At 43.4% G+C, this 21,105-nt stretch overlaps 1 protein-coding gene across 1 annotated transcript; it reads left to right on the forward strand.

The window, feature by feature from the left end:
* Positions 1 to 4,942: 4,942 nt before the first annotated feature.
* On the forward strand, positions 4,943 to 20,623 carry LOC144715596 (cytochrome C oxidase subunit). Its single transcript, XM_078590539.1, has 7 exons — positions 4,943 to 5,527; positions 11,528 to 11,838; positions 12,331 to 12,483; positions 13,898 to 13,990; positions 18,665 to 18,723; positions 20,179 to 20,272; positions 20,355 to 20,623. Exons 1-7 carry the CDS (start codon positions 5,062 to 5,064, stop codon positions 20,568 to 20,570), a joined length of 1,392 nt encoding a protein of 463 aa, XP_078446665.1. The 5' UTR covers positions 4,943 to 5,061; the 3' UTR covers positions 20,571 to 20,623.
* Positions 20,624 to 21,105: the final 482 nt, after the last annotated feature.

Raw genomic sequence — 21,105 nt, forward strand, 5'->3', positions numbered from 1 at the left:
AGATCCACTACAGAAGGCTGAGTACAAGGCGCTAGCAAACTGTGCATCTGAATTTTGTGGATTCAATCTCTTCTGAACTAGATATGTCTCAGACCACCAGGTAAACCCGTGCTATGGTGTGACAACATCGGTGCCACGTACCTTGCAGCAAATCCTGTATTTCATGCCAGGGCCAAGCATATGGAGATTGATTTTTATTTTGAGAGAGAGCAAGTAGCCAACAACAATATTCAGATTTGGTTCATCAAAAGTGACTGACAACTTGCATACAGTTTGACCAAGCCTCTGCCAAAATCTGGGTTTCTTCTGCTAAGGGACAAGGTCAAAGTCTTTGAGTAAGTCTCTGCCGTTGAGCTTGTCGGGGGATGGTAGAGGAGTTGAAAACTGGAAGCCACATCAGCATTCGCTACCACGTCCATGCCCAACTGTGCAGCCACATAGGACACATAACAAGATTAGTTAATGAGGAAAGGATATATATTTTTTATACTCGTTATGAGAAATTAGTGGATGGGATTATAGATACATAGGTCAAGATCTAGCACCTAGGATTAAGGATAGATAGGCCAAGATCTAGTGGTTTTGATTAAACTAAATATAGCCGTTATACTCAGTTATAACGTCTAGGATTAGTTTTGGAAATTTACTATATTTAAATTATTAGTTCATTGTATAAATATCAAACCAATTGTAACATAATCTTTGTGGATTAATACAATAATCTCATTATCTACTTCTTGTTCCTCTCTTCTCCTTCTCTTCTTTCTTCTTCTTGTTCTTGTTGAGAAAGATCTCGGATCTTTCATGGTAAAACTTATGTCTCAATGGATCCACGATGTGAAATCACCTCTCGATTTTCATCCTCCTTTAGGACAGAGCTGGAAAGCCTCTCAATTGCACCTGAAGTCATGGAGTGATTTACAGAAATTGTGGTATGTGCTCCTGAATGAGAAGAATATCCTTATGTCCCAGACACCGATGCTCGACGTGTAGAATCTTTGATTTTGATAATCTGGAACACATTTCAAAGGTGAGTTCTTTTCAGCAATATATGTATATCAGAATATTTAAATTGTGCCTCTTGATTTGCTCTCCAATGAGTATAAATTGAGGCAAACTTTGGTTAATGGCTTACTTATGATGGCTAGCGCTTGTCATCTGCTCTCTCTTTCAATCTTTATCTCTATATGTCTATTTATAAATCTCAATCTCTCTCTGATATCGCCTTGTATGACTTGAATCCAGGTAAGGAAATCCATGTGTCGTATCAAGCATGTGTTGACCGATAGGGAGATTGCAGAACCTGACCTGAGACATTCTGTGGAGATGCAGAAGATGATCAAAGCCTTGTAGAGTTTCTCATCAGTAAAATAGCCAAAGGAGATTGACTCTTTGCTTCTGAAGCAGTCATGTGTATGATATTCAAACCAACGAGTTGACTTTTTTCCCATCAAGGAACATGGTTTCAGTTTTAAGAATGCCCAACCGATTAACTTCTTGTCTAATATCTCCTTACTATTCTCCATGGACAACATCCTCAATCACGTCGGCTTTTGGCTAGACAAATGGAAGCCCCCGCCTCTATGGTTGTGGTTTCTTTCTCTGTTCTTTTTGACTTTTTGAAAATTCATAAGGTTTTTTGCTTTTCCCATTTTTGTTACTATATTTTGTGGACCATGATGCATACCACATATTGTTGTCCTTGATGATGATGTTGATGGGATATCATATGCATCATGGAGGTGTAAATTATGGCTTTAATTAGTGGCACCTTAGAGTTCATTTGTGATTATGTCTAATCACCTCTCCATAGCCGCAACTGGGGGCGGAGCCGCCAGCCCATGCCGAGCAGCCAACCGCGACCAAACAGCTAGCCATGGCCGCCATCGCAGGCACTGATCATGACCGCAGCCACCGGCCACGGTCGCAATAACCGTACTCGTGGCCAAAGCTGGCAATCACAGCCATAGCTTCTGTCGCCAAGCAGGGACACATCCGCTAGTCATGGCCTTAGTCACCTAGCTGCCAACAGCAGGCGATTTTGCTGCCTCCTATGTTGTGGTCATCCCTCAAATTTGGGACTTCCTCCTCACTAACATCGTTCAATAGTCAGCAAACATATGCCACCAAGCTATCACAATCCTCTAGTGTGATGGAGTCTAATTTAATCTATGGATCTATAACTAACACAACTGATAATGCAGTATTTCCCCGAACGCGAGCCTCGTACGTAGACATTTTGCTCTCATGGCTCTACATGTGATTTGGATGGCGACTGGTTGTTCTACTGTAAGGACAACAGTTTTCGGAAAAATGCGTCTTTGGTTTATGGCATCATTATGTTTACGAAGGTGTTCATCAAGGACTTGGAGCAATGATAAAACTGTTATCGCTGTCACATGTTTATAGCTGCAAAAAATATCTGACGCTTCATGGATAACCTTTAAAATTCAAGCAAAATGTGCCACCATTTGCTACTCATGTTCATCAATCACAAATTTTTTCTCCGCCGTGCAGTCAAGGTCAAAAAGAGCTATCTTGTACAAACTTTTCTCTTCTGATATGCTGCATGCAACATTACATGTGTGGAGTTCCATCTAGTCTTCAAATCCAACATCAATTTTTTGCTATTAGACATCTTGAATTGCGCACACCACTGGACATAGCTCCTTCGTCTATCATCCGATGAATGAATAGCTGAAACAATTTGACACACTCTTGTAACTAAGTCTCCCAACGAGGTAGATCGCCCGACCCATTTTCTTCGTGCTTCTTTGAACTCCCCAGCCACTAGCTCCATTGCCTCATTCGGGGTAAGTGGCGGTGGAATTCCTAGCACCTTCAATCTATCCTGCATTGCAAGATTTGTGACATGCACAATACAATGCATGTGGTGAATTTGATTGAAGTTGGGGTTTACTTTTCTTACTGTATTTGTCAACGATGTAATCATCGATCTATTGTTAGTTGCATTGTCCATCGTAATAGCTTTCCCTATGCCAAAGTCGACCAACACCTCTATAAGTAGTTGTGCGAGATAACTCCCACTATGTGGTCCATCAATTTTCTTTACCGCTAAGATACGCTCTTCAAATCGCTAGTTCTCTGTGGCCCAATGCACAGTGATTCACAATAGCAAAATCATATTTTCACTTGTCCATGCATCTACTATTAGGCAAACACTTCTAACATTTGATAGTGAGTATACCAGCTTTTGCTTCTCTCAACCGAAGAAGACCTTTGCTTATTCACGAATGGTCTTCGAGCATGGTGTTCTTATCTTATGATGTGCACAATAAAGCAATAATTCTTTCAAACTTTTGTCGTTAATGATGGTCCATGTTTGATCAAATGAGATATATAAATCTGGTAAGCATCTCCTTTGTTCTCTCAAATGTGATACCCATTAAGAAGGTATTCTGCCCTATTGGTGAACTCAACATTTCAACAATAGATCCTTGACCGGATGAACTCAGCTCCTCCTCTGTCCTTGGGACTTGTTTACCTTTTAGCCGATCATGCATCTCCTTATGGGTCTTCTGCAAGTGCCTCCGGAATATAGCTGTCGTCCCCTCTTTGTTTCTCTCAATAATTGTAATTATTGGAGTGTTGTTCTCCTTGCACACCATATATTCATAATGGTTTGGGTCAAACTCTTCAAAATACTGCATGGCCTCTTACTCTCGCCCACAATGCTTTCTATGTGAGGTTACTGAAGTAGTCGTATTTGTGCAAGTCTCTCGTCTACAATACGACCTTGTGCCCTTTTTAACATTTTCATCCATCAGGTTTGAATTGTTGCCAGTCTGACCTTCGTCAACACTCATAGAGGATAACTAGATTGTTCCCTGTTGTTGGATTTATTAGAAAAATCACATGTAGACATGGATCGGCAAGAATACTGACCCAATAAAATGATTCCACATCTTCAGATGCTTTAGAAAGCCTTTCCAAGACGTCTCCTTTAAGAAGAATGCAAATGTTTGTGTTATATCACTTTTCATTATCAAATACCACATGTCATAGATATATACATTGATAGATAAAAACTTAGTTATAAGCAATTTTCATTATGCAACCAAAAGATCAAACACGTAAATGTTGCTTCATCTGAACATTCCTTACAGGCTACTAATCAATAAATAAGAATATCATTTGGAATATGCTTTATATAAGAGCAATGACAAACCCATAGCAACAAAGCATAGAAATTCAAAATTTATACGGTGCACTGTAATCAAAATAATGTCGATTATAAAATACCTTTTAGTACTTTGTCGGAGGGGATGCCTTGGCAAAGGGTGGGAACAAAGACGAAGAGCGGAAGATAGGGGCTTCCCCAAAGCAGGAACGAGAGAACTAGAGGAAGACGGGGACCTTTCTGGAGACGTGATAATAGGTAAAGGCATTCTGCCTAATTAGTATACACAAGTAATAAAAAAGAGAATACTAAAGATTCAAGCCAAAAAATCTTGATTCTGAAAGAATGTACTTATTACATCGAATGGAATTATTTTGTCGTATTCATAATAATACTTATCCAATGCAATTAATAAAAAAATGTGACCGAGAGGGAGAATGCCGAGAGGGAGAATGCCCAGAGGGAGAGGCCGAGAAGGGGAAAGAGGGGGAAAGGATGTGCCTCGGGAACAGAACCCGTTTCAGAACAGATTCATCTGTTCACGACCCGTCCACGAACAGGTTAGTCTCCGATTTTTACCGTTCTTGTTCGTGTTCGTGTTCGTGTTCGTGTTAGTTCGCTTGTTAGCGAACGAACGAAACTTTTCTTCCCATCCCTACACCCATCCATCCCGTCTGGCGCCATCCGTCCATACATCCGTCCCGTCCCGTCCCGTCCCGTCCCGTCCCGTCCCGTCCAACGGCCAACCGTTATCAAAGTATATAAATGGCGCAAAATCGCCGCGGGAAAGAAAGGCTAAGAAAAGCCCAGGCGGATGAGTGGAGCGAATCCAAGCGGAGCGCGCCAGAAGGGCAGATTTGTAGCAAATCGCCACGAATTTATTGCAAATCACGAGGAATTTATCGAGCCGCAAGATCTCAATGGCGATGATCTCTTCGTCTGCGTGGGTTTTTCCCCCCAGAAGATTCAAACTTTGTGTCAGAATCGGGAGCAGGCGAATCCGCGATCTCAGAAATCGAGCGTCTTCCGAGGAATTCGAAGCCCCTGATCTTCCCAAGGCGAGGAATTCCGAAGAAGAAACCTCCGCCGGTCAGTCCCCTGGCGTTTCTCCTGCGGATGGGGAGACTTCTGACAAGGTGAAGCTGGCGTTGCAGAGAGCCAGGGAGTACAAGAAGAAGAAGGGGAATGTCGGAAATCAGGCCGGTTCTTCTGATGGTATTGTCAATGCGGGTGCTTCAGCGCCGGAATCAGCGGGAATTTCATCTCAGAGTGTGGCTGAATTTGAAGAAACTAAGGATGCAATTGCAAAGGCTATCTCTAAGGGCGGAGAATATGAATTAGGGAAAAGAATTGTGGAAAGTGGAGGTGCGCAGGGGCCGAAGGCAGGTGCGTAATCTTTTAAATAAAAGGATGGAATAGTTTTAAGAAATTGTCTACGCAATTCATTACAACTTCAGTCCTTTATCAGCTGTTTCTGAGGGAATTTCGCATTGTGGCGTTATATTATTGCATCCCAGACTTCACCATCGCGAAATTTTTTTCTTGGAAGAAACCGTCGCATGAAAATAGGAAATAATGAATTGTGTCCCCTGATGCCCTTTTTTTTTCCTTGTGCTGAATAAGTTTGAACCCTGAAACGAGTTTTTCCCTTCTCAAAGTCTATCCCACAGGCTATCTTTGGTGAAAGCATTGGTGATTGATGTTTTGGTAGACGTGGAGGGGCAGTGATCGTTCAATTCTTCCTCCGTTAGGAGCAAGTTAGTTGTGTTAAGATAACACTCAGTTGTGGCTTCTCCTCAGTCTCAAACTTTGTATTATCAGGATTCTTCTCATAGTGTTCTTCTCCCTCACAACGGGATATTTCCTCCCCGTGAGTTGAGTCTGATCGACATTAGCCACTCAAAGTTGTGCCTGTTCGACACCATTTTTATGTTGCTAATTTTTCATATTTGTATTCATTGTTTCTAGTATTTAGCGTTTCGATATGTAAGAAGGTAACGTAGTGTTTGACTTCCCTCTGATATCTATAGGAAAATACTCGGTATTTAACCTGTTGAACCAAGAAAGAGGTTTGAGAAAGAGAAAACCAACTTGATTAAAAAGATAAGAGGGGATTACAAGTGTTTATATAGGGAAGCCCTAATGGGCTAGTTAAGAATGTCCCATATGGCACTATTAGTTACAAAAAAAAAGAGCTTAAGTGTCAACACTCCCCCTCAAGCTGGGGCGTGGATGTTTTCCACACCCAGCTTGCCACAAAGCTCCTCAAACCTAGGGGCATGGAGCCCTTTGGTGAAGATGTCTGCGATCTGATCTGCTGACGGCACATACGGCAGGCAGAATTTTCCCGACTCCAGTTTCTCTTTAATGAAGTGTCGATCAATCTCTATGTGCTTTGTGCGGTCATGCTGGACTGGATCATGGGCAATGCTGATGGCCGACTTGTTGTCGCAGTACAGCTGGACGGGAGAGGAAATCGGACAACGTAGCTCACGTAAGATCTTCGTGATCCAAAGTGCCACACAGAGACCATGTGCAAGCGCACGAAACTCCGCTTCGGCACTGGATCGAGACACCACCTTCTGCTTCTTACTCCTCCATGTAATAAGATTGCCTCCCAAGAAGGTGCAATATCCTGAGGTAGACCGACGATCAACAATGGACCCTGCGTAATCCGCATAGGCATATACCTCTAGGCGAAGACCACTGTGGCGGCGGAACAAAGTCCATGACCAACTGTTCCCTTTAAGAACCGAAGAAGTCGATGAGCAGCGTGAAGATGACTCATGCGAGGAGTCTGCATGAACTGACTGAGAACCCCCACGGAATATGCAATATCAGGTCGCGTGTGGGTGAGGTAGATTAGCTTGCCCACAAGTCGTCGGTACTGTCCAGGCTCTGCAGGATCTTCATTCTCATCGGCGCCAAGGCGGTGATTAGCGTCAATAGGTGTAGTAATGGGCCTGGAATCCTCCTTTCCAAGCTCATGAAGAAGATCCACCGTGTACTTCCGCTGACAAATGAAAATCCCGACAGAAGAGTATGCAACTTCAATGCCAAGGAAATACCTCAACGGGCCAAGGTGGCGTAGCATCACCCGTAATAATGATGTCATCCACGTAGACCAGAAGGATAGCGACTCCCCCTGACGTGGAATGATGGTAGAAGAGGGTGTGGTCCCCATTGCACTGGCGATATCCAAGACGCTTCATGGCCATAGTGAAACGACCAAACCAAGCGCGAGGAGATTGTTTCAAGCCATATAGTGCCTTCTTCAAGCGGCAAACAACCAAGGAAGGAGTAGAGGGGACCAAGGAGGCATACCCAGGAGGAAGAGCCATATAAATTTCCTCAGTCAAGTCGCCATGAAGAAATGCATTCTTGACGTCATATTGTTGCAGTACCCAGCCACGGTCTGCAGCAAGAGTCAGGAGAATGCGGACAGTGTTCAGCTTGGCCACTGGAGCAAATGTCTCCTGATAATCGACGCCATATTTCTGCGTAAAGCCTTTTGCAACAACGCGTGCCTTATGCCTCTCAATCGTGCCATCGGAGTTTTGCTTTTCAGCATAGACCCAACGGCTATCAACCAAGTGCTAGCCCGGTGGGAGAGTAACAAGATCCCACGTATCATTTAGGGCAAGAGCTTGAAGCTCCTCCTCCATAGCCCGACGCCAATGAGGCAAGGATAAGGCAACGTCCACCGTCTTTGGAAGGGAGATGGAGTCAATGGAGGTAAGCAGTGCATGGTATGGTTTGGAGAGACGATGGGAGGAAACGTAATTAGTTAAAGGATATAAAGGAGGAGAGTGGGAAGGAGGCACAAGGGCCAAGGAAGATTCTGGTGGAGTGTCTTGGGAGGTAGAGGATGAGGCATCCAATGGAGGAGAAGAGGAGGGGGTGCGGCGAGAGATATAGGTGAGGCCATAGCGTTTTTCCGGAGGGCAGCGTGGTAGATTCGTAGGAACACCCGGAGGAGGGACAAGAGGAGGAAGTGGATGAGGAGCAGAAGAAGGTGGTTGGGGAGAAGAGGGTTGTGGAGAAAGATCCACGGGTGTTGCATGAGAATCCGGAGGAGATTCGGATGGCTCTCCAATGGGAATTGACGCGGTGCCGGGAAAGGGCGGAGACGATGGTGCGGCTGGAGGTGAAGGGGCTGGGGAGGATGACGGGACTGTCGTAGAAGTGACTGAGGATGAAAGAGGAGGGAGGATAAGGAACTCGAGCGGTTCCGGCTGAGGAGGTAAAGAAGGTGGTACCGTGGAGGAGAGATAGTAAGGAGTAAACTCATCAAATGTAGCATCTTTGGTGACAAAGAAGCGACGGGAAGGCGGATGGTAGCACCGATAACCCTTTTGGGTAACGGAATATCCAATGAAAATGCACTGACTGGCGCGAGGGTCAAGCTTGTCCCGACCGAGTTGATTGTTGGGGACAAAGCAAACGCACCCAAAGACACGTGGAGTGAGGTTTGTTTTGAGGGAAGTGGTGGGAAAGAAGCGCTGGAGACAATCAATAGGAGGGGAATGGTTGAGGGCACGAGAGGGAAGGCGTTTGAGAAGATGGATGGCGGTGAGAACGGCTTCACCCCAGAAATACTTGGGAACATGCATATGGAACAGGAGGCTCCGGGTCGTATCAAAGATGTAGCAAAATTTCCGTTCTGCAACACCATTCTGCTGAGGCGTGTAGGGACAAGATGTTTCGTGAACAATGCCGTTTTGTTGGAAGAAATGGGTGAGGGTAGAATTGACATAGTCTCTGGCGTTGTCGGAGCGGAAGCGACGGATGGGGGTGGAGAATTGGGTTTGGATAAGGGAGTAAAACTGGGGAATGATGGTGGAAAGTTGGGATTTGTGTTTTAAAAGGTAAGCCCACGTGAAAGGGGTAGCGTCGTTAACGAAAATAACAAGCCATCGAGCGCCAGAAGTGCTGTGAAGGGGGGCCGGACCCCAAACATCGGTATGAACAAGAGAAAAAGGCGTGGATGCACAAGATGAAGATAAAGGATATGTAGTGCGATGATGTTTAGCAATTCGACATGCGTCACAAACAAAACGGTCAACAGCATGACCCTGGAAAAGTTTAGGAAATAGACGATAAAGGGTGTCAAAAGAGGGATGTCCGAGGCGTCGATGAAGAAGCCACAATTGGTCATGAGACGCCGAGATGGAAACAACAGAGGCATCCAAAGGAAGAGAAGAGGAAGAAGGTCGAACAAGATAGAGCCCCTCACACTCCTCAGCAAGTGAAATCGTCTCCCCCGACACCTTGTCACGATAAAAACAGGAATTTGGAGAAAAGGTGAGATCATGGTTTAAATCACGAACAAGTCGGGATAGAGATAGGAGATGATGAGCAAGACGAGGAACATGAAGAACGCGCGAAAGTTTCATAGAAGGGGAAAGAGTAACATGACCAACACCCGCAACGGTGAGAAGATCTCCAGAGGCGGTTTTGACTTTGGAATGACTAGAAACGGGTTCATAGGTTGAAAAAGCTCGAGGATTAGGAGTCATATGAGCGGTGGCACCAGAATCAAGAAGCCAAGTGGAAGATGACGAAGGAAAATTTCCGTAAGTCAAGGTTGGAGAGGCAAGAGCGGTGGACGTAACTGCGTGGGCTAAAGAACACGAGCCCACGACGGGAGGATCAAGAAGACGTCGAAGACGCTCCATTTCCTCAGGAGTGAAGCTAGGAGATGAGGAGGCATTGGCCGGAAGCAGAGTATACTGCATAGGCACTTGTCCTGGACTCGGCACGCTCGGTGAGCTGGCAGGAGGGGCAGCGGCAGCAAGGTGACTCTGTTGAGTCCGCTTCCGTTGGAGCTTGAAGCAGGTTTCCTTTGAGTGACCCCTCTTCTTGCAATAATTGCAGAAGAGTGTGGGATCGCCCTTGGGAGACTCCTCCGAGCGAGATGAAGTCCGTCGGGCAGAAGAATTCGGCGATGAAGCATGAGTAGCCGCGGCTGGTGTTGCCGCAAACGCCGAGGTGAGGGAAGGTGCCTGCTGAAACCGAGACTCCTCAATCCGTACTCTCCGGAGTGCATCTTGGTAGGTGAGCATCTTCTCCCGATGAATAAGCTGGCCACATAGTGATACATATTCCGGCTTGAGACCCATCAGGAATTGAAACACACGAAGCTGTAGCACATACCCCCGCTCCAATGAATTCACCTCCGGTGGCATGTAATGGTCGATCTCATTCCACAAAGAGGTGAGTTCGTTACTGTACTCCAATACCGTCCGATCCCCGTGACGAAGATTAGCGGCCCGATGCACCAATTCGTACAAAATGGCAATGTTGTTCCTCTTGGAGTGGCTGTTGAGGGCGGCTTCCCAGACGGCTCGAGCACTCGCCAAAGACAGAAACTCCCCCTTAATATTAGGGGCGATACTGTCAAGTAGCCAGCGCTGAACGACTCCTTCAACGTCGAGCCAATCATAGTATGCTGGGTCCGTCACCAGTGGTCCGTCTTCCGTTAAATGACGCATTAGTTGTCCTTTTAGAGTGATCTGCACGTACTGTCGCCATTGAAGGAGGTTGAAGCAGGTGAAAATTCCATCGGGCGGCATCTTGGGCAAAGTAAATGGTGCTGGACCGGTAAGGCGAGTCGATGCAGCCGCTGTCGGAGGCACAGGAGAATGCACCGGAGTCATCCCAGATGTCTGAGAGGCAGAGGTCTGTTCTTCAAACATCGGACAGCACGGATCGAGGTGCAGGAGAACCTGGATGAAGCAGGTCACCCGTGGGACGTGCACAGGGAACCCGGATGGAGCAGGTCACCCGCGGACGCGCGCAGAGAGGCAACCGTGAGAGGAGAGGCGGCTGTGCGCAGACCGGAGATGGCCGCGCGCAGAGAGGCTACTCCGCACGAAGAAAGAGAGGGTCCGCGCGAAGGAGAGAGAGAGAGAGAGAGCCGGTCGGTCGGTCGATCGCGGTCAGTCGGTCGATTGAGCAGAGGACGCACGACGCGGCAGGAGCCGGTGAGTCGGAGCGATGATGAGTCCGAAATTTAGGGTTTCGGCTCTGATACCATGTTGAACCAAGAAAGAGGTTTGAGAAAGAGAAAACCAACTTGATTAAAAAGATAAGAGGGGATTACAAGTGTTTATATAGGGAAGCCCTAATGGGCTAGTTAAGAATGTCCCATATGGGACTATTAGTTACAAAAAAAAAGAGCTTAAGTGTCAACATAACCTACTGTTTAGTTGTTGAACTTATCTTGGACTTTATTATCAAAGAAAATATATACTAATTTGGAGACTGCTCTTGTGTGGCTCTACACCGTTTTATTGACTCAATTGATTTTTTATATTTTTTGAAATGAGATGATCGTTTAAGATTTTAGATTTTTGGTACTCATGGATTATCATGTCTTTTCAGTTCCAGAGAAGACCACACAGGGCAAACCAAAAGCACTTAAAGTCTCCAGCATTGACTTTTTAGGGTTTGATTTTTCGGACAAGAAAAGGGATAGAGGAATTTCAGCAGGATGGGCTCCTACTGTTGAGACTTCTTTTGGTGAGGATTTACCTGAGGTGGAATTTATTGTTGGTGACAGGAGCAAGTTTGGGCCCGCAACTTCAAAAACCTCAGAGCTCGATTCGGACATGAGTGATGAAAATTCAGCTCTTTACAAGCCCAAAGTCTCAACGTGGGGAGTGTTTGCCAGACCAAAGGACATTTCTAAAACGGTGAGATAATGAGCAGAAGACAAATTTTCAAGAGAAAATATTCCTCACAGATATGACTTTTTCTGTTGTATGGACTCTGTGGCATATAGTGGCTCTCCGGATTGAGAATTCCTTTTTTTTTGGTTTTATAAGGAACATTTTGCATTGTTGGAATTATTTTGAAGCGGCCAGAATTTGAAAGCAGTAATACCATGGCATTTTCAAGCTCCTACTATTTTTTTCCAATTTGTCATAAGTATTTTAACTTCTATGTCTGCAAAATTTCATGTAGTTTTCCATCCTTCCTCAAGCATCTAAATGGCGATGGCGTTAAGGTCCACCTTTGATTTGCACTGCCCTATTGAGGCATTTCCTTCACTATCACTATATTTTCATCAATTGTACGCTTGTTTTTTTTCTCATTTATTCTCTAATATTCGAAATATTAGCATTATTTCATTCCATTTTATTTAATATTCCGAATGGAGATAGATAATTCTTTACTCTCTGCAGTTTGGCGGTGGGAAAACTATTCGCCCTGGTGATGTACTTGAAACTGATGAGACAAAGGCTGTAAAAGAAGAGTATACTAGAAAGATGATTGCTAAGTATCAAAATGAAATTGGATTAGTCATTGATCCTAAAGTCAAAGCCGAGTGTGAGAAGGTATGATTCTGTTCCACCATTCTGTGGTAGATGGTTTGCTCTTTTTTTTTATCTACCATACCTAGTGTTTCAAAATTTTACTGTCAGGGGGTTCCCTTTCTCTTCTTTATACTATCTCTTCTTGCTAAACCCTATATTTCAGTTTATTGTATAAGTACCCTTACGGGATCCGTATAGGTCGGATCCGTCTTATCGGGTCCTCGGAGACCCAATCAATCTAACCCAGTATAAGTACTCGGTAACTCTCATTAAACCTAATAAAGTTACTTTTCTGGTTGAGTCTCTCTCTCTCTCTCTCTCCTGGAGGTTAGAGTTTCAACCGGAGGAGAAGGCAACAGATAGAATAGGAAGTCTCACCTGCTGATCCTCCCCTTCACGGATCAGCTGAAAGCTGACATTTACTGTAAAATGTCATGTTCTCCCTGGGCCTCACTAGTTTTAAACCAAACAAGTTGAATCTCCCTTGATGGTCCTCTCTAGTTCACTGCAGGATGAATTCTGGTGGCTAGGGATTGAATAAGCCAGAAATGTTAATTTCTCATTCATCCTGACTGGTTACATACCAACCAATAAAAAAAGTCTGTGGGCCCTATTCACTCACGTGACTTATTCCGAGAATAAGTCATGCGATACAGTCTCACGTTGGCCACTTAAAGCGTGGCCCACAAACAACAGTTTACAGAAAATAAAAGTAAGGTACATAGGCCGCTTATGACACATGGCCCATTTACATAGGTCGCTTATGACACATGGCCCATTTACAGAAATAAAATAAAAGAAGAAAGATAAAAGCCTCTAATCAACAACTAGTTTAGCATGTCGGGTAATGATGCACGCATAAATTCAACTTTTTGTTGAAACCAGATATAAGTTGCTATTTTCTGTTTTTCATTATCAACTTAAAACTAATTGAAGTGACCCTCAGTTAAAACTCATGCTATCAAGGTTTTAGACTTTCTTAAATAAAATTACATCTCAAGATAAACTTTTGGTGGCCCATATCTTCTTATTCATTTTCTGGTGGAGGTTTGAATTATTTGAATGGTAATGTAGTACTTTACCCCAAAATGCAGCGTTAACGTACTGGACACACTTGGAATATGTTTTAGATAATGATGGAAAATTTTGATTCTCTTGCTTTTTAAGTGTTACTGAGATTTGAAAGTGGTATCTTGGCTTCTGTGGTTTCATGAAAAACTCTTGGATTGTAAAGACCAACATAAACTGTCTTCTCATTTAATGTCGTTGGCAATGTTCTCTGTAATGCTGAGGGACAAATTCGGAGGGCTTTTGAATCTTTTGTGGTAATATTTTAAAGTTCTATTCCTTGTATTCTTAATATTGATATTCTTCTAATATTTTTTTATTTTTAGCTTCGGGTGGCAATGACAAAGAAAGGCTTATTCCTTGATAGGCACTGAAGGAAGGCAATCTACTGATGGATGCAGGCAGGCTTCGTGAAGCATTGCCTTATTATGAAAATGTCATGGCGTCTGTGGTATTTAAGGTAATTTTGATTCTTGGGTTGATATGCTTTTTTTTCTGCAATATCTTGTCCTTTAACTTGTACAGTGTTGGAGAAATCGAAGGGTATTATTTAAAGTGAGGCTGCCCTTGGTAATGATCATTTACCAGTAAAATATGAATATATCTATTTAGAGTTTTTTTTAATTATAATTGACACTATTTCTCAGTAGCTGAAGATGAGAAGGACATGTATGCATCAGAACCTGGTTTTATGATGCACATTGACACATTTTATGTATGTTACATCCTTGAACGGAATAAGCTTGACAAGAAGCTCTTAGGGCATGGGCAGAAAGGGGAGACCAATAGGCATTAAAGAGAGCTTAAGAATTTTCGTTTCCTGATCTCCCTCGTTACACGCTGACGTCAAGTCAAGAGGTTAGGGTCACAGTGGAGAGAGAGATGGAGAGAAAAACTGAAAAGTTAGTATTCCAGTTTTAGGTCTTCCCATACTTATGGGATTATGATACGATCCTCTACCCCCAAAGGGTATCTTAGGAATTTAGCCCACTAGGGGCATTTTAGTAATTAGATGTTTAGGGTAGATTGCTTACGTTCCTTATAAATAGGTGTAGCCCTCCATTGAGAAGGGCAGTCAAGACTTATGGTAAGATTGGCCTCTTGGCTCACTGTCTCGATCCTCCTCGTCTCGGTCCCGTCCCCTTGACCGTCCAGCGATCCCCTACCCCCGTGGTCGTCTCACCGGATCTTCAGCCGGCTCCCCTCCAATCCGATCCCTACCCTTGCCGTTCGGTTCCCTTCTAGTCTCCGGCGATCCCCGTCCCCGCGATCGTCAACCCTTCACCGCGTCATCAGGCGGCTCGTCCTCGGTCGATCCCTGTCCCCATCTGTTCGACCTCTCTCTTCATTCCCGTTTTGACTCTCCTACCCCGGGAACGTCTACCTCGCCTCGTCCTCCAACCCCCTCCCGATACGAACCTAGATCAAGGTTCGTATCAGATTACAAGTGGGCCTCTATGTTATTGGGCCAATTGGATTACAACTAATTAGAAGGGCAAATAAGGAAGAACAAAGGAAATAAGAAAAATAAAAGATAAGAGACATTTCAGACTAACAAGAATTTATCTGTTTCATTTCAGCGAACATGCATATATTTTTTTTTGAAGAAATTCAGCAAACATACGTACATTTTTTTCTGAAGAAATTCAGCAAACATACATGCATACGCATCGAAGTAAAGACCGTCTAATGACAGATTTTCTACGTAATGGCATTGCATGTGAGATACACCTGCTGCTTCATAACACCTTCCTGGAAGCTGGAGAGTGGATATTGTCCTTGCCCAGCTTTTCTTTAAAAAAAAATCCATGCCCAGCTCAGATGCAAGATAATCATGCTGAATCTTGTTTAACCCTGGTCATAAGATCTGCTAGTTGGTGCTTGGTTGACACATAAGTAATTTGAGGAATCTGTTGCTCCAATTATTGCTTGATGAAGTGGCGACAAAGGCCCATGAGTTTGGTCCATTTATGTTGAACGGGTTCATGCATTAGGCTGATGACAGACTTTTTGTCACAATATAGTATCGCAGTTTGAATGAGGAGCAGTGCCAATTCTTGGATAAGATTCTGTTTCCAAAGATTCTCATTGATGCCTTTGACTACGGCATGGAGTCCTGCTTCAGTGCTCGAAAGGGACACCTCTTTCTTGCTATGCCATATAACTAAATTTCCACATAAAAATGAACAGTATCCAATTCTTGATTTCCGATCAACTTGTGAACCAGCAAAATTTGCATCAGCCTATACTTCAAGAAAGCAGGGCTTATCTCTTCTGAAGGCAAGGACAAGGCAAATTGTGCCTTTCAGGTAATGAATCACCTGATGAGCTGCCTACAAATGAAAAACAGTAAGACACGTCATAAATTGACTAAGAACTTTTACTGTGTAAGATGTTTCGGGACGTGGGTGTGCCAGGTAGATGAGCCTGCCCACAAGCTGCTGATTAACAAGAATGTCAGTATTAGGTTCTGCTGCAGAAGAGCTTCTGATTTACTTCCATAGGAATACATAAGGGACGACATTGTAGACATTCAGTCTCATTTAGTTGATCGTATATTTATTCTGTTGAGATAAAGTATTCCGCCAGTGGAGTGGGCCACCTCACTGCCTAAGAAATAAGGGGCCTAAGCTTTTAATGTCAACTTGACTAGAAGATGTTGGCTCAAAATAACAACATGAGAATCATTCCTGGGTGATAATGATATCATCAAGATTGATGATAAGGACCACCTTCCCAGAGGGACTAGGAAGATATAGCAGGGTATGATCATTGTCACATTGATGATACTTAAGTGCTTTCATGGCCTGCGTGAATTTGGCTAACCATGTCCGAAGACCCAATTTTTTTATCCATATAGTGCCTTTGGAAGGTTGCACTCCTGTCCTGATGGAAAATTATATCCAGGAGATGGCTTCACGATTGCTGCTCAGAAATTATATTTTGAAATTTATGTGCAATTTCATTTTTCTACCAGTGAAAACATTAACTCATAGTCATTACCAGACTGTTGGGTATAATTTGAGGGCATATGAAATTATCCATGTCTTCCCCACAGTGGGGTTTGGGCTTTGTTCTAACTTGAGTGCTACTATCGGACTGAGGTGGTTTGTGCAGGTATTGCCCCATTGTCTTAGATCCAATAATTGAAGTTTTTACCGCACATGCTGTGCGCTCTGGGTTTTCTCTTGTGGGGTTTAACTGAGTCCGCTTTATTCTTGACACAATTGGATCACGGTATTTTCAAATTTTAGATTATATGTTCTTGCATGGTCATCACGAGGAACTCTGGGGTGAGACATTTTCCCCGATTATGTGTGCTTGCATGGTCATCGAGAGGAATTCTGGGTGTGGTGTTTCCCGGATTATATGCGCTTGCACAGAGTCCCAATGCCATGGTAAGGGATTGTTGGGATAGTGAGTGGAACTCAATTCTAGACGGTGCCCTGTCAGAGCAGAGGTTTACAGTATTTCTGGACATGTGACAGCCATTACCGCAAATGAGACCCCGGAGCAAAGATCACAATGGCTGGGATTGGATCAATGGCCCTTTTTCGGTCTAAAAGGCCTACGTAAGAATTCGAGAAGGGCCAGGGGGGTTGGGGTCTATATGCCTTCGAGCCTGTCTTTTCATATGGCGACAAGAAATCCCACTGAAGGTACAAATCTTATGTTGGCTTCTACTACAGAGAAGAGTGGTCACCCATGCCTTTCGCAAAAGGCTGTATCCAAAGACTTCGGCAGAACGTGTGTTATGTTCAGGAGGGTAAGAAGACTTTAAACACGTATTTTTTGAGTGCCCCTTTGCTCGTACGATTTGGGCCAGCCAAGGAATTTCTCTGGTGCATGTGACCTCTGAGGAGTCTTTCTAGAATTTGATCCGGAGGGGCAGGTGTCAAAGGACGAGGGAGGTTGGGTACTGGTGACACTCTGGGCCATTTGGCTGTATTGGAATGAGGTGATATGTGGCGGCAGGATGGCTCCTATAGATGGGGCAATCCAGGTTTTGGAGGGGCTTAAGGCGACCCAGCTCCGTCGGGATGGGTACAGCGGGGGGAGATTGCGATACTAATTTAGTCAGGTCCTGAGGAACCTGCCTGTTTATAATAGGGTGGTCACTGACTTGTCGGGTGACTGTGCCTCCCACATTTCAACAAAAAAACTCTTAAAAATTTGGATATTTTTCCTGGTTGAAGAGCTGAGCTTGATTGGCTTCAGATTCTGGTTGAAGTCTTTTTAGATAGCGGTAGACCCCATCAGGAAGAATACATCCGGGATCAATTGAGTTGTTTGTAGGCCGATGATATAAGTCAACCTCTTTCTGTAGTGTCTTAAGCTCATATGTATATGCTAGTGCAGTTCGATGTTCTTGCATAAGTCGCATAGATCTGTCCACTAAATCCGCAATGCATTAGTCATCTTCATGCATTGGCTAACACTTCTGAACTGTATCCCATACATCCTTTGACTGTGTCAAAGTCCATACTGTGTTGGTTCAGATCTGACATCCTAGAGTCTAATAACCAACTAAGTCGGGGGTCTTCTTCACAACGCCTTTTCTTATATGATTTATCAGATTCTGTAGGCGGAAGATCATTAAGGTGATAGATTGGCCCTCGTGGCCTAAAGATTACTGGCACATACTTCAACCACTGATATAAGCTGTGTCCAATAAATAGGTTGCGAGAGGCAGTGATGGGGAGGTGTATACACCTCTTTTCCCCTAGATGAAGTTGTTCAGCAGTGTAACCCGGATTCATCTCTGTTAATGACTCTTCTTTAGCCATGAAAAAAGAACAGAAGAACTTATTTTTTTCATTTAGGCAACCACACATATATACACATCAAAGTAACACCCGTTTAATGGATAGTTTTCTATGTAAAGATGTAGCACCTGAGATACATATGCTACTTCATAAAAATTATTATTCCCTACTATTTCTCTGCAAATAAAGAGAATAAGGACATGCATACATTAGAACCTGATGTTTATGACCTGCATTGACACCGTTCGTGTATGTTACAACCTTGACAGCCATTTTTAGTAATCATATTCATGTATGATGATTTTATTTCTCACGATCGAATGAAGAAACTTATTGTTGGTGGGGCCTCCTTTTTCATTCGGAAACAGAATGAACTCCATGGACTTGCAGCCTTGCAGTGGTCTATTTGTCAGGACTCCCTTGGCAGGTATGTCCACTTCCTCAAGACTATTAGCTAAAATATTACATTATATGAAGCAAAAAATATTATAATTATTATTATCATTTTTTTCTTTTATTTCTCATGCGTTTAAGCTCTCCTAATATGTTTTTATTCTCTTTTCAAGATATCTAACACCCAATACCTGAAGCTGTAAAACTCTAAAATAGGAATTAGACTCAAACTGCCCAGACTTTACGGAAGTCAAGCAGGCTTGCTCCATAATCATGATACTATCAGAGGAATGTACATCTTAACTCTTAGGTGCATAACCGTGAGAACCTTTTCCTTAAGGATTTTACTTAATATGCTAGAATATAACTTTTCTTCGATTTTTGTGAAACATTAGTCTCCAATAGCTGCCCTGTTAATTTTTGAAATAAAGATTCTAAGGCCAAGGCAAATTTCTAGAGTTGCCTCAAATTCTCAGTCTTTTGAGATGAGGATCATACTCCTCAATTACTCTGATACGATTCTACTCGGAACGTATCGTGGAACACACATGTAATTCAACGATTCAAATGCAAATAGTTCAAGCCACTACGATCGATAGCAAGATAGGAGAGGACAGGGGGAGGGTAGGATGAGAGTTCCCAGGGTTGGGAGGGAGAGAAACGGGAATGGTCAGGCAGGGGCTGTTGGCTCCGCGTCGAGGGGGGCGCGTCGACTTCTGATTGCCTGCCTCCCCCGGTCGTGGGGAGGTGCTTAAATAGGTGTTGGAGTGGTATGGACCTGGCCCGTAGTTTCTTCCTCACATAAACCTCCTGCCGGATCATATCAACAATTCAAATACAGAAGCACAATAAGTCTGAGAGAAATAAGATGAAAAATAAAAGAGTAATTGAGGAGTATGATCCTCATCTCAAAAGACTGAGAATTTGAGGCAACTTAAGAAATTTGCCTTGGCCTTAGAATTAACTAGGCAGCTATTGAAGACTAATTTTTTTGAAACATTAGTCTTTTATTTTTCATCAGTGAAACATTAGTCTCAAGTTGCCTCAAATTTCTTAAGTTGCCTCAAATTCTCAGTCTTTTGAGATGAGGATCATACTCCTCAATTACTCTTTTATTTTTCATCTTATTTCTCTCAGACTTATTGTGCTTCGGTATTAGTGGACCCAACGATAGAGTTGGCCCACCTCAAATGTTTATGTGACTTATTTGCGTACCTGTGAATTCAGTCACATAAACCTGCACCTGGCCCAGGCCTGTTCTTGTCTCTTATGGATATTTAAACCACAGTCTATGAGTAAAAAATAGTTTGTTCTTTTCAAAAATCTATTTCGTAGAGGCTGGTGGCTGGTGTATCCTGCTCCTGTAGAACTGACAGAGTCTCTCCCCAACCAAATTCTGAAAATAAGATTCAAAATTAATAATTTTATGTGAGTTAAGCCCTTTTCTGCTCCATTTCCTGGTTAATGCTGAGTTTGTCACTGATACCAGGACAAATGAGGCCCGGGTAATGTACGAGAAACTCCAATCCCACCCAAATATTCAAGTAAACAAGAAAGCTAAGCAGTTCATGTTTGGCTTCCAGGTTAGTTTGTTTTCTTGAGAGTTCTCCTCGTGATTTATGGAAAACATTGTAGGCGTGGTTTTTTATCTGTCTAATTTTTCAGGCTATGGAAATCATGAAAGTTGGGAGCTCCGTCTCTTCCAGTACGACAGGGTATGAGACTTATTTCGATGCATTTCTCCCGGAAGATCTTCGTACCAATCCAACAGTGGCAGAAGAGGGAGATAGTGTGATGTTTTGGCAGGCAGTTCCCTATTTGTTGCTCCTCATTTTCCCTCTCTTTATTGTCCTTGCTGCTGCTCTCCGAAAATCCTTGTAAATTCTTACATGTCTTATTTCTGATATTTAGTAAATTCTTCTCTCTCTGCTTTATCTCTCTCGCTGTACTTTCTCTTTTCACTCACTTTCCTCTCTTCTCTTCTCTCTCTCTCTCTCTCTCTCTCTCTCTCTCTCTCTCTCTCTCTCTCTCTCTTTCTGTCATCTATCTCATCTCTATCTCCCTCTTTTAGTCATCTCTCTCATCTCTATCTCCTTCCTATATCTCTCTCTTTCTGTCATCTATCTCATCTCTATCTCCCTCTTTTAGTCATCTCTCTCATCTCTATCTCCTTCCTATATCTCTCTCTTTCTGTCATCTATCTCATCTCTATGTCCCTCTTTTAGTCATCTCTCTCATCTCTATCTCCTTCCTATATCTCTCTCTTTCTGTCATCTATCTCATCTCTATGTCCCTCTTTTAGTCATCTCTCTCATCTCTATCTCCTTCCTATATCTCTCTCTTTCTGTCATCTATCTCATCTCTATCTCCCTCTTTTAGTCATCTCTCTCATCTCTATCTCCTTCCCATATCTCTC

Source organism: Wolffia australiana, chromosome 19 (genome assembly GCF_029677425.1).
Source record: "Wolffia australiana isolate 7733 chromosome 19, ASM2967742v1".
NCBI lineage: Eukaryota > Viridiplantae > Streptophyta > Magnoliopsida > Alismatales > Araceae > Wolffia > Wolffia australiana.